Source organism: Acomys russatus, chromosome 21 (genome assembly GCF_903995435.1).
Source record: "Acomys russatus chromosome 21, mAcoRus1.1, whole genome shotgun sequence".
Lineage (NCBI taxonomy): Eukaryota > Metazoa > Chordata > Mammalia > Rodentia > Muridae > Acomys > Acomys russatus.
The window spans coordinates 58093407-58107463 of NC_067157.1; the positions used below are offsets into that span (position 1 = coordinate 58093407).

At 49.4% G+C, this 14057-nt stretch overlaps 1 protein-coding gene across 1 annotated transcript in view; it reads left to right on the top strand.

Annotated features, from left to right (window-relative positions):
* Smoc2 (SPARC related modular calcium binding 2) overlaps nt 1-8849 on the top strand; it is a 121918-nt gene extending 113069 nt beyond the window's left edge. The window contains exons 10-13 of the mRNA XM_051164364.1: nt 4403-4505; nt 6201-6475; nt 8479-8522; nt 8832-8849. Of these exons, the coding sequence (XP_051020321.1) occupies nt 4403-4505; nt 6201-6475; nt 8479-8522; nt 8832-8849 (440 nt within the window). The remainder of the gene's footprint in view (nt 1-4402; nt 4506-6200; nt 6476-8478; nt 8523-8831) is intronic.
* The last annotated feature ends 5208 nt before the right edge of the window (nt 8850-14057 follow it).

Genomic DNA, 14057 nt, shown 5'->3' on the forward strand with positions numbered 1-14057 from the left:
AGACAGAGGGCCGGGGTCGTGGGAGGGAGAACGAAGTTTACCTTTGAAGAAAGAAGTTTATTTTCCAGAGCTTTCTGTGCATGCTGACTTAATGCGGGCCTGGCCTGCCTCCACCTACACGCCTGGACAGGAGCATACACACATCCTGATGACCTGACAATGTTGTCAGTTGTTGTCTGAGACGTTGCTTCATAGAGACTTTCCAGAGAGGGGTTGTTCAGAATAGAGTGGTCTTTGTTGGTCTCGGGCCCTCACCTCTCTTCTCACTCTCAAATGGTCGTGTGGGCCCCTGGCTTTGGCTGGAGGTCTACAAGACAGAGGCCAAAGCTGGCAGCACTCCCGAGGCATGCCAGGCTGCCCACATCCCTCACAGTCAGCTCTTCATTTGTCACCCAGATCTTCCTGGTGTGCGCCACAGACTGACCATCATCTCAGATGTGCCACGAGGGCCAAACCAGTGGTGTGATATTTCTTATAGTGTTTATTACCAAAACATACATCAGCGCTCATTTGGGACCTAACTCAAACCGGGAATTGTTTTCAGAATGTGGGTGCTCTGGCAAGCACCCGCCTACGTCTGACTGTACCAGGCTGACACGAGCATGCCAGAGTCACTTTAGGCTGACAAGTCACATACTCTTCTCCGTTGGTCTTCATTTCTATTTCAAAATTTAAAGTAGCGTGAGCTACAGAGATGGCAGAACTTCCTGTTCTGTGTTTGGACTCCCTGCGATTGTAGGAGCCTGAGGAGGCCAACCGTGGACTGACTGAGCACTCAGTTCTGGGGCCTCCCAAGGGGGACATTGTGTATGTGGCCAGAGCTTGTTTTTTGCTGGACACAGCTTGTGCTCTTTCTTTCCTGGTTGCCTGGTCTCTGCGTAAAGGCAGCCATCTTAGTACCATTCCATAACATGGTCCCTCTGACTTGACTCCATGGCCCCCAGGTGTTTTTTTTTTTTTTTTTTTTAAAACAATGATTGTTCAGTTATAGATAGCTATTGCGTGATAACTTTATGGGCAGTTTCTGCACAACAACCTTGTCTCAGGAACACGTCAAGTGGCAGTATATGTTTATTCTGCTGAGACCAGACCAGACTGGAGTTGGAGGGGCGGTGGGCACCAGAAGTGGCTCTGACTCTTGGAAGAGACTCACAATGCCGCATTACAAGGTAGAGTGTGTCCAAAGAGGCTCACCCTGCCTCAGGAGGCCCGTGACCTTAGATTTGCTAGGAAAGACTCAGACAGGAACCTGGAGAAATCCCATGAGCTCTACAAAGTGTCTCTGAGCTTCTCATGTGGCCACACTCCCCGCTGTATCTCTTCAGCAGCACTTGATGTTGCCAGCTCCTTGAGGGCTGGGGTCACAACTGTCATCAAGGCCCTTGACAAATGTCACTGATATTCTTGAGAAGCCCAGAGAGATTCCAGGTACCAGCAGGGCTGGCCTGAGGATAAACAGCCCTGGCAGTTGCTTGTTTGAGATGCTTGACTCAGATTCTGCATGTACACTCAGCCCATGGAGAGTTACACCAAGGCAAAGGTTTTCTGGGATGTTCGATGAGGGAAGACCCATGACCTTATACACATAGACGTTGTTGTTGTTGTTGTAAGTATTAGGACAATGGGAGCCACGTGCAGGCTTCTGGATTCTCCCTGTCACCTTGCCTCTCTCCAGGGCATTAGCTCCTAAGCAAGGAGCGGATTTCCACACTCAGTGTGTGAGTGCGAATTCAGCACCCATCCCAGAGCCCAGAAGCCATGCTTTAAAAGACAGAAAGCACATGGAAAAATAGTGAGGTCTGAACATAAACATTTCAAGTATAGAAGTACAAAAACAGCAAATTAGAGTTAACACAAGAGTGGGGGAATTAAAAAAAAAAAACAAACTTTACAGTTAGATGTTTTAGTGAGATTTTTCTCTAGTGCTTTTGCTTCTCAGCCTGAGCCTTCTGTGGGGTCCAGGCTGGAGGAAGGAGCTTTTCACAGCTGTAAGGAGCTGCAGGGAGCTCAATACAGGGAGTTGGTTGCCTGTGTCTAAATTTGATGCTCTTCACAGTCCTGAAGTTAAGTGTTAAGAAGGTATGAGTTGTACAGGCGGTTGACACAGAATGGGTCCCGTGTCCCAGGGCACATCATGCTGCGTTATGTCTGTGGCCACACAAGGAGGGGTTGCTAGTTACCTTGGAACAATCACTTTCTAGGAATATCAGTGACCCTGCGTTTCAGAGGATGTGTGACCCTGGATCATTACTAGTTGCTTAAGTCCCAGGCCTCTCAGCCAAGCCACCTTCCCAGCTCCCCACACTTTAATGTGGAGTCTTCCTTGGACAGAGGAAGGGCATCAGCTGTGCTTGGCTCACAGCAGCCTTTCACCTGCTCATATGGCTGCCCATCTTCTCTTCTTCAGCAAAGAGATTGAAGTCATTTGAGGCCTCCCCGCCCCCTCCACTCCCAACCACTAGGATGGTTGTCCAGGGAAGGCGAATCTGGTCCCTTATCCCCATTACTGTGGCCTGAGGAGCACTGAGGAGCCTTGATCCTGAGAAGCCACAGGGTCAATACTCTGGGCTTTGTAGTGGAAACAAAGGACTCTCAGATTCTGTCACGGTGGAAATCAGCTCAGGGTACTTGGTGATAAAGGCAACACAAACCTGAGTGGGGGCAGGTGTGGCTCTTCGTCAGGGTCTCTTTCTCTCATCTCCTCTATTATGTCTGAACATTCGTACACAGAAGACATGGCCTTCAACCTCCCCACCTCGAGTGCCCTTGAGTGGCCTCCTGGGTCCTCAATCCACCCAGCGCCACCAGCTCTTCATTCTCCCCTCTTTGGAGATGATACGCTGTTTCTGTTCCATCTGTTGATGTCTCTAAAACTATAACTAACATAGACGTCAGGCTCTAAACTAAATGGCTGTCAGTTGGACCCTGTAAAATGAAATAAGGACTACATCCGCAGGGCCTCGCTTGTTTTTTGATTGTGACCAGATCCCTGCTTTTTTGCAGGTCCTGCTTTGAGCAGATGTGACCAGTGGCTGCCTTTGCCATATTTCCCTTTGAATCTCTTGAGGCCCCGATAGGCACTGGGGAGCTCACAGGTGCAGCCCGGGGTTGGCACAGGTCTGTCATTCTCTCAGAGCCTCCTTCCTTAGCTTGGAGCAGCTGGCTGTAAGGCTGGCGCTTAGGAAGCACCGTTAGATGGGCCTGCTAAGTCTTTCCGGTCCTTGTTTCCACACCACCAATGCCTGTGTCATCTCTAGTTGCCCAACAGGATGGCTTCCAGTAGTTTCTGAAGAGCCAATGACCACCCGCAGCTTCTGCAACCTCGGGCTTCTGTTTCCTTCCTAGGGAATGCCTCAGGGGATGCAGGGCATTTTCTCAGAGTCCTTTGCCCAGTGGTTATGGTTTGTTCTATAGATTGCCATCTGATCCGTTCTTTTAATTGAGCACAGAAGAGATACAGTCTTTCTAGTCTCAAGTTCCAAACACCCTATGAAAGACTCACATCTGTTTTTCTGTTACAATGTTTAATAAATCGAAACAGACCTCCACAGATCCTTGCCACGGGCAGCTGGCATTTACTTGAATCATAGTAACAAAACCCCAGGTGTCCAAAGGAAAACCATCAAACCAGAATGTCTTTAGACACACTAGCATGCTAGCCTCTCCCTGCCCAACTGCCATAATGCAGGGTGGAGAAAATATCTCAGACTGACAGGCTGAGACAAATCCAAGGAACCCCAAGTAGGACTGCGTAAAGGGGAGGTTGGTGAAGAAGCTCTGCCATGGGTGTTAAAAGCTCTGTGGGAAGCTGAGCTTTAGGTAGCAGAGTTGGTGGATTACTCCTGGGCCGAGGTCCTACCCACTCAGCTCTAACTCACAGGTGCGAGTGCCAGTGATCCTTCATATGTGTTGAACTGATATTCAGGGCTGAATCTGCCCCCAAGGAGGCAATGGTAGATCTGCCTCACATCACTTCTAACTATACTTGGGGTTTCAGGAGATGTGCAGTGGAGGCTGGCGGCTCCTGGATCCACTACCCTGGGACAGATCTCCCCATGCAGCTCCTAGCAGGGAGACCTTGGTGACTCTTAATGCTTCCACATGTCTGGTGCCTCGTGTAACCAGAGGCTAAGGCCTGAGTATCTCAATGTCATGTCACAATTCAACCAATGTTAGATACCATGACTAACATCAAGATTCAAGGTCAACACCTGTGGATTACAGCAGTCCAGTCACTTAGCTTGCAGTACGTATGTTGTCTGCATAAAATCAGCTTATCCATATGAAGCGAGTCTAAGACACTAATTTCTTAATACTAAACCCTTTTTTTCATGGTATAGAAAATTCCGTTGTGCTTTGTGAACTCCACTAACAAAGGGGAATATGTGCATTTTTTTAAAAGGTTGTCCTGGTGCCAAAAAGCATGAGTTTCTGACAAGCGTCCTGGATGCTCTCTCCACGGACATGGTTCACGCCGTGTCGGACCCCTCTTCCGCGTCTGGCAGGTATGCTACGTCTCGCTGCAGAGCAACATGCTGGCCCGGGGCCCAGAAATCTGCAGGAATCTGGAAAGCTCAATTCTTCCTGGCCAGTGGCCATGTGAGATCGGGCAGTTCTCTCACATATAGTTAGGTCTAAAACAAAGGAGACCCTCTAGACCAGGAAAACACTTGGGAACAGTCCCCACTCTTCATTTTCAGGGGCTCCTCTGGTCCTAGGGGGCTGAGAAGGGGAACTCACTTGCTCTGAGTGGAAATATAGGTTGAAATTGAGTTTGAGAGTTATATACTGGGTTTTAAATACTTTGGAATTCTGTGGCTCAAAAAAAAAAAAAGTTCTTGTTTTATTTTGTTTTTCCAAGACAGGGTTTCTCTGTGTAGCCCTGGCCATCTTGGGACTCACTCTGTAGTACAGGTTGGCCTTGAACTTAGAGATCCTCCTGCCTCTGCCTCCTGAGTGCTGGGATTTACTTGTTGTTGAAACCTGCATTGCACGTGAGGCTTATTTTCTTATCCGAGTTCAGGCGTGCAGCTCGGGTCACTGATTCCCTTGACATGATTAGGCCCTAGAGATGGTTTTTTCATGCACACTATACATAGACACTGAAGCTGTGACACCTTCTGTCCCGCTGTACAGGGTGGTGGAGTTCTCAGTGAACAGCTGTGGCACCTTCTGTCCAGCTGTACAGGGTGGTAGAGTTCTCCAGTGAACAGCTGTGGCACTTCAGAGCTTAAACTCACCGCTCTGTGCTCATAATCTCTCTTATTTTTAAGAGAAGCTTTATAAATTAAGGGTTTTTTTTTTCCCATGAAAATATTGGTTTCCATCCTATCCTGGCAGCAAGGCCCTGGCTGTCTCATCTATGAAGTCTCCTGAGGAGAAATCCCTTCATCTTGGGGTCCCTTTACTAAAGAAGAATAAGAGGAAAGTAATGCTAAGGGCAAATGTTACCACTGCATAAGCTAAGGCAAACCAGGTCACCTAAACTTCAACTGTATGGTTCCTATTGTGGAAGTGACTGAAATGGCCTCTGAATGTCTGACCTCTGACAGCAGCAGAGAGCCACGCCCTTGTTGACATCTGCTTGCTGTGTCTCCACTCTCATGGAGGAAAGTTCATCTAAAACAGTGGACATTGGAGTCTGTAGAGGCCAAAGTGAGAGGCGCATGTCGTCACAGCATAGCTCCAAGGCCTGACTTACCTGTGTCTCAGACAGTCCAGCTTTAAAAGAAAAATACAAAAAACAAAACAAAAAAAAACCCAAAGAACCTGTCTGGTTACAACTTTAAAACTTTTGATATCACCTTCCACTAACCTCGTCTATCTAAGAATATGTTACACATACACAGTAGAGAAGTGACTGAATGAGGGTAGAAACTTTGGGGCTCTGGATGCCCTTGGTGGATGCTGGCGGCTGAGCCAGCTGTTGGCCTAGGGAAGCCAGGTCTCAGGACAATGACCTTTCATCTAAGGCCTTGACCAACTGAATAGCCACAGTGCACATGCATGCTGTGGCGTTCCCTGGTTCTGAACACACTGACTGGGCCATTACAAATTACCTTCCTACCTTGTATTTGAAAATGACTGTATCAGGGGGTGTGCTGGGATAGGCATAGGCATGGGGGGAGGGAAGGGGGGAGCCAGAGTCAGGGGGCCACAGCTTTAGCCTTCTGCCTGACGTGGGTGCTGCCCCCTTGTAGGTTGTCAGAGCCAGACCCCAGCCACACCTTGGAGGAGAGAGTGGTGCACTGGTACTTCAAGCTGCTTGACAAGAATGCCAGTGGGGATATCGGCAAGAAGGAAATCAAGCCCTTTAAGAGGTTCCTGCGAAAGAAGTCCAAGCCCAAAAAGTGTGTGAAGAAGTTTGTGGAATATTGTGACATGAACAACGACAGGTCCATCACGGTGCAGGAGCTGATGGGCTGCTTGGGTGTCACCAGAGAGGAGGGAAAAGCCAACACCAGGAAACGCCACAGTAAGCCTCACCTCACCACCATGCACTTCAGTCACGTTGGGGTTTCATGTCTATGGGGTCACCGCCTGGACTTGACCGGTGCCTTATGGTCTGCTGGACAGGAGACACGTGGTGTACCATTGGCTGTTGCCGCCCATGTAGAAGTTGCCACAGGTGGTCGGCAACTTGTCAGTGGGCCAGGAGAGCAGTGAGTCTCAGGAGCATGGGCTGAGCAGAGCTCTTGAACTGTCATGGCGGTTCAAACATGCTTCTGAATTTGGAAGCGTTTGTGCTGACTGGCCAGCACAGTCCAGACTCCATGGGAACATTCAGACCAGGTCAGGGGTCAGTGAAATGATCCCTTGGAGGAGATCTGTTGTCCCAGTGGGTTTAGCTGGACCAGCAATCTCCCTGTGGGGCTGGCCTGCGTTGCCACATGTAACAGGAGTAGAGGAAATTCCAGGATAGATTGAGCCTGAGGCTCTGACATCTGATTCTGTGATTTGGTGACCAGCTTCGTCATTGGAGCACATGCGCAGAACATGGGTGCATTTCTCCCTTTGTACCTCTGAGCTGTGTAGTTGTGGTCAGATCGGCATAATGGTAATTGGCTGCAGGGGCTTTAGATAGCCATCTTCAAAATAAAGAGCCATCTTCCCGGAAACCAGCGAGAATCACGTCTCAATGACCGAAATCCAGCATGAGCCCTAAGTTAGTTATATAATGTCGAGTGATCACCACGACATGTACTGGGGACAAAGGTACAAGGAAGAACATGCTTTGCCTTCCAGGAGACCACATGGTGTAGATCACAGTTGGGATGGCTTTAAAAGGGGGATCTGGGCTGAACGTGTTCTCCTGAATGAGGCGTCCATCTCCTCAGAGATGGACAGAGGGCTGCTGGGAATCAGGGTCCGGGAACAGGGTTTGGAGGCAGAGCCACTGCAGGTGCAAGCCTGCAGGAAGACATGTTGGTAGGACATCAGGAGACTACACAGCATCTCCAAGATGCACTGTGAAGGCCAAGTAGCATCCACTTTCCTTGCTGTCTTTAAGTCACCTATTAACATTCCCACGATTCCCTACAATTGGAGGTATAGCCTGGGCTTAGGAGATAGGAGAAAGGAGAATCTGCACTTCTGGCCTGTGTGTCCTTGTGGGCCACCAGGAACAGGTATTTAATGCCACCATGGGACTAACAGTGAATAGGGAGGGAGAAGGGAGATGGGACGAGTCCACTGGTGACACACAGCAACTCCCCATGGCCCGGAGAAGGAGGCAAGAAGAGGACATTACAAAGTAGGAAGGAAGAATGGGGAACCTCGTAGACCCTAGGTGGCCTAGACTGAGGCCGGGCGGGAGAGCCTGTGACTCAAGGTGGCAGCTTAAGCAGAGTGTCCCTGCAACACAGAGAGTAGAAAGGGGAGACCCCCCCCCCCCACGCAACCTCAAAGCCAAGAACAAATAGCAAGAACAAAACGAGCAAAAGCTAATGTTTTCTTTTTTCTTTTCTTTCTTTTTTTTTTTTTTTTTTTTTTTTGAGACAGGGTCTCTCTGTGTAGCCCTGGCTGTCCTGGACTTGCTTTATAGACCAGGCTGGCCTTGAACTCACTGCGAACCACCTGCCTCTGCCTCCCGAGTGCTGGGATTAAAGGCGTGCACCCCCACCACCCGGCATGTTTTCTAATTTTAATACTGAACCAAAATATTTCAAAGGACATAACGAGTGTCGGAGACTCAGGCTCAGAATCTATGCTTTCCCGGGAGCGTTCTGGAAGGCCGCTCTCTGTGGTTTGTGAACTCATGTTTAGGATTTGGGGTAAAACGAGACATCCTTCCAGTGTTGCAGAAGGGCGCGTGTGTTGTTAGACAAAGTTCCTGTGGTGATGTATAAGGCCACTCATCCAGAGGTAGGCTTGGGCCTCTGTGGAGTCACTGTCATTTGACCACACCTGCCAATTGGTAGTGCTGAGCCTGTCCTTGAGTGTGGAGTCTGACTAGCAACCCTGTCTTTCCCTTTTCAGCCCCCAGAGGGAATGTTAATGCTGAAAGCGCTTCTAACCGACAGGTGAGTATGTCTGTGTTGTAGACTTGATAATATTCCAATTTATGTATCCCTTACAAGAGAAACCTGGGGCCCACGTGTAGGATTAGGGCCAGCAGTGCCTTCAGAGAAACCAGACAAAGAGTGACCTCTGTCAACTTCTACCTGTGATCACTGGCCTGCTGGACCCTTAATTTAAAGATTCTGCCCTGCTTGTTTAAATTATTCGAGATGTCAATTAATTTGTTGATTTGAAGACAGGTTTCTGGTTCTGCCAGGCAGAAATGGTTAGTAAGTAAGCGAGTGTTTGCTGTTTGTCTCTTCTGTGTTAAGGTACAGGAGGCAGCCTGACCCTCAAGGAGCCCAGTCACCTGAGAACCAAAGAGGCAGGGTTCAGCCCCCTGCTGTGCTAACAGCACAGTTTCTCCAGGCTGCATTTCCAGATATGCAATTAAAGGGCGCAGTTGTGGTCCCTACATCTCAGCCACAGCCTAAGTGGGGACGCTTTTCAGAGTTCTTTCCCAAAGGCAGGCAAGCCGGGTTCTCATACGCTGGCCTGTGGGCCGTTTACTTTGGCTGCACCTGTTTGCTGCCAGCCCGAGGTTCCCTGTTTGTTGTGGGTTTTAAGCAGCGACCTCCGGCACACACCTTGGAGTGAACTGAAAACCATTTCGTTAGGAAGGATGTGCGATTCATTTTCCTTTGTTTAGCAAATGTTTATGGTTTTAACTTTTCCAGTCCCACTGCAAATCACTTACACTTGCAAAGGGGGCAGGTCTGAGAGCAATTACCCAGCTGCCTCCAAAGGCTTCCCAGGGGCTGTTTGCTCTAGCTAATGGCAACTCTTGGCACACATGTGCCACGCAATCTTAAATACCCCCCCAGGCACATGCACACCCCCCACACTCCCCCCCACACACACACTCCCCCACGCACATGCACACACTCCCCCCCCACATGCACACATTCCCCCCAGCACACACTCCCCCCCCCCCCCCCCCCCCCCCCGCCCCAACGCACACACTCTCAAAACCAAGCCTTCCACTTTAGCATTCTTCCAGGGGAAAAAAAAAGACAGGCCAGCGCAGTTCCGCAGTTCCTCCATCTTTCTTACAGTACCTCAGTGGATGGTGCGTCCCGACCGTGCTTTCTGTATGCCATGGTGTGGGTTACGCAGGGGGAATCAGAAAGTGACTTGTCTTACTAGGTAGCTCATGCCTGCGCAGCAAGGATCAGAGCTGTGTACTCAGGCTCTGGATATGGCTACCAAGGACGACCCTCTTTCTCAATACTGGCTTTCTCAGGACTGGCTTAAACACACCAGAAGACTATCTTAGTCTGGAACTAATTAAGAGAAAGCTTTCATCAGCTTTGCTAGGGGCGTTATGCAGAAGGGAGTAAAGAGATCCTAAAATACAAAACTTAGTTATCTTTTTCTTTTTTCTTTTAAGAATCAAATAAGACCAGCTTCTATTTGTACAGATTGCTGCACTTGATAAAAAGATGGCTGCTTTCTCTCTCTCTCTTTTTCTAAATGGCTTCCCTTGAAAGTCCATGTGGTGAAGGACAGCAAGAGACCCCTACTATAAACACAAATGCAATCTGCATTTCTTCCTAAGTAAAAATAACAAAACAGAAAGATCAAAAGGAAAAAATTTTTTAAAGGCATACGAGTGTTCAGGCTGGTGGCACATGCCTGTAATCCCAGTTCACATCTGCTGACTGCAAGTTTAGGCCACCCGTACTGCACAGTAGTTCACCCAAGATATTTGAAGTCAACGCAAGTTTTCTCAGATGATATATTTTCCTAATGATTTGAAGGGAAGAAACCTAAACCACGTGCCCACTTACCCTTAACTGTAGGGGGCACTGCCTTTTCCTGTCTGCTTTCCCCCACAGCAACCAGGTTTATTTCTGGAAGCAAGCCTTTGAGTAGAGGGGAGACACAGCCATCTTAGTAACATTGTCTTTTTTTTTTCTTTCCAGCCCAGGAAACAAGGATGAACAGCTGACTACTCGAGGCAGTTCCTAGACATGTGGGCATCTCCCTCACCAAAGAGCAATTAAAAACAAAAAACATATAGTATTTGCACTTTGTACTTTAAATGTAAATTCACCTTGTAGAAATGAGATATTTAAATAGACTGTTTTGATCTGTGAAAAATGGAAGGCTGGCTGGCTTCGGGAAATTAATCACATACAATGTATGTGCCCTTGCTTGACCTTTAGGATCTGTGCTGGTGGGGATGAGTTTCGAATGCATTTCAATCCTCTTCCTTGTCTCTTTGTGGAGGGCCTGGCTTATACCTTGTCCTGTCCTCTGCCTGAATCTCCATTGGCTTGCTCCCAGCGCCCTTGATGCAAGCCAGAGCCTGTCATATCCTTAGACGTTTGCAGGGCCGTGCAGGTTGCATGCACGACCACTTGGTCTATGGTTGCCTATTCTGTGAGGTTTTGCGGTCTAGAGATGTTGCTCGTACCGTGGGTCACGCGGGCACGGTTCGAGCATAGCCTTAACTTCTAGTAGGTCGAGGCTGTGCTGTAAGACTCTGTCAGACACCAGTCCAGCTTCTGCTTGAGTTTTGCCTCTGCTGTTAAATCTCTGGGCAGCTGAGTGGGCAGGCAGCCAGAGAGTCCTCCTGCAGAGAGCAAGCCTCACTCTGGCAGACTGTCTCCATGAGTCCCCCTGCCTCTCTTCTAAGTGGCTGTCCCATCCTGCCGTGGCCCTCCCGAGAGTCCACTGGAAAGGAAAAATGTCTTCTGCACAGATCACGGACTACATCCAGAGGAAGGGGTGCAGGTAGACAGCGCCGTCCTAAGAGGAGTGGACAAGAGGCAGATAAGAGTGTCTCTTTTGCTCTGCGGAGGCCGATTCCTTTGAGGCCCTCATGGGACGAAGGTTAGGAACTGGATGACCACGCTGTGAGAGGCTGGCCTGGCCTGTGTGCATGGTTGGCCACCACTCTCTGACCTGGATCAGTCTGTACTCACTCTTCTCAAGGGACAGTTGCAGATGTGGGAGAGCTGGGGCAATTCTCTCAGAGTGGGTTTTATGTGGAAAACCGTTCATGGCCCCCAGCCTCCTGGTACGTGTCCATGGGTGTTCGCACACACTCCAGAATGCCTTTGCTCACTTGTATTGTGTAGAGGTTAAGAACTGACCAGCTCAAGTGCATGTCAACATTGTCTACAAAAAAGTATGATTCCCAACTGTTTTGGATAATCTTTTACATTTCTGAACTCTGAATTTAATCGTTTTTTTATTAGATTAAAATATGCTATTAAAACTGTGTCAGTCTTCTTTTTTTCCAGCGTTTCATAATTATTTACTGTTTAAAAATATTTTACATGTATGGAGTGTTTTGCCTGCATGCATGTCCATGCACCTCTTATATGCTTGCTGCCCATGGAGATCAGAAAAGGGCATGACATGTCCTGGAACTGTAGTTATACACACTTGTGAGGTGCCATTTAGATGCCAGGAATCGAACCTGGTTCCTCTGAAGGAACCAAAAAAAAAAAAAAAAAAAAAAAAAAAAAAATGCTCTTAACCACTGAGCCATCTCTCCCACTCTCCATAACTGCTTACTTTAAAAAGTGTCCACTAGTGGAAGCCAAAGGTGTGGGTGCTGACCCAGCAGATTTGGGTCTGATTTTTGCCTGTTGTGTCTGTGTGGCTTGAGACATGTTCTCGACTTTTCTGAACCTCGGGTTTCCTCCTCTAGGACAGGAATGCTGGCACATTCCCCGTGGCAGGTGGGACATTTGAGTTAACAGTTATAGTCCCTCAGTCCACCCTGTGTGATACGCTAGAAGTTTCTCTGCCCTCACTGTGTGACAGAGCCCCAGGGCAGATTCATGCTACCTGCCCATGAGCCTTCTATTGCACAGTCGGGGGATGGCAGAGGCAGTAAGAAGGTGCCTTGTCTTCTCCCGCTCTAGTCTCTAGACCTCTGCCCCATCCTGATGACTCTGCAATATCTCACTCAAACTCTCCAAGTCCCTTCCCCACTGGCCAGCCTCCTTCTGCATCTCCACTTCCTGTCAGGTCCTCCCAACTCAGGGCAGAAAGATCCCTGGAGAGACCCTCAGTCTGAGCACTGACGGTGTGCACAGGTGAAGGGACTGAAGAGGGCAGAAAAGCACAGAAGGGCTTAGGGCAGGTTCTGAGGAAGGCATGAGAGAGGACGGACTGTCCAGCGGCCGACAGGTAATGTGGTTCTGATGGCACAGCATGAATACTGGACATCTGAAGCAGCAGCCGGCTTCCCCCCTCTGCCCACAATGGCTCCATTTAGGGTTCGATGATTCCTCTAGAATGCCCCACTCCCTCCTCCTCCTGTTTGAAGAGATGTCTCAGCTTCCTTGTCATTCTACGCAGAGGCTTTCAGGAGCATGCTGAGCATCTTGTGCACAGACGTCACACCTGAGCTGTTTCACATCATCAAGGCAAGGTGCCCCAGCTCTTGCTGAAACTGACGTAGACGTGGCTAATGCCCAAGTGCAGGGCCAAAATGTGCATACAACGGAGCCACTCTAGAAAGCCAGTGAAAAACACACAGGCTGAAATCGGGGTGGGGGGGGGGGGGGGTGGATGGCGGTGGTTATGGAGATGGTTGTGATGATGGTAGTCTTGGTGGTAGTGAGGGTGGTCAAGAGGCTGGCATTGATAATAGCAATGGTGATTGTGGTGGTGTTAATGATGATGGCAGCAATGGTGGTGATGGTGTTGGCGATGGTGGTGATGGTGATGGTGGTGATGGTGATGGTGGTGATGGTGGTGATGGTGGTGGTGGTGGTGGTAGTGGTGGTGATGGTGTTGGCTATGGTGTTGGCGGTGATGGTGGTGGTGATGGTGATGATGGTGGTGGTGATGGTGGTGATGGTGGTGGTGGTGGTGATGGTGTTGGCAATGGTGGTGGTGGTGATGGTGGTGGTGGTGATGGTGGTGGTGGTGGTGGTGGTGGTGGTGGTGATGGTGGTGGTGGTGGTGATGGTGTTGGTGATGGTGGTGATGGTGGTGGTGATGGTGTTGGTGATGATGGTGGTGGTGGTGGAGATGGTGTTGGCGATGGTGGTGGTGGTGATGGTGGTGATGGTGGTGGTGGTGGTGGTGGTGATGGTGGTGGTGATGGTGGTGGTGATGGTGTTGGCGATGGTGGTGATGGTGGTGGTGATGGTGTTGGCGATGATGGTGGTGGTGGTGGTGATGGTGTTGGCAATGGTGGTGGTCGTGATGGTGGTGATGGTGGTGGTGGTGGTAGTGGTGGTGGTGGTGATGGTGTTGGCGATGGTGTTGGCGGTGATGGTGGTGGTGATGGTGATGATGGTGGTGGTGGTGATGGTGGTGGTGGTGGTGATGGTGGTGGTGGTGGTGATGGTGGTGGTGGCGGTGATGATGGTAGCAGTCATGGTGATGGTGATGTGATGATTGTGGTGATGGTAGTTGTCATACTGGTGATGGTGGTGGTAATGCTGCTGTGGCTGCTATGTGATAACAGTGAGGGAGGAAAAAGACAATTTTCATCTTACTACCATAGCTTACCCCTCAGGCCAAAA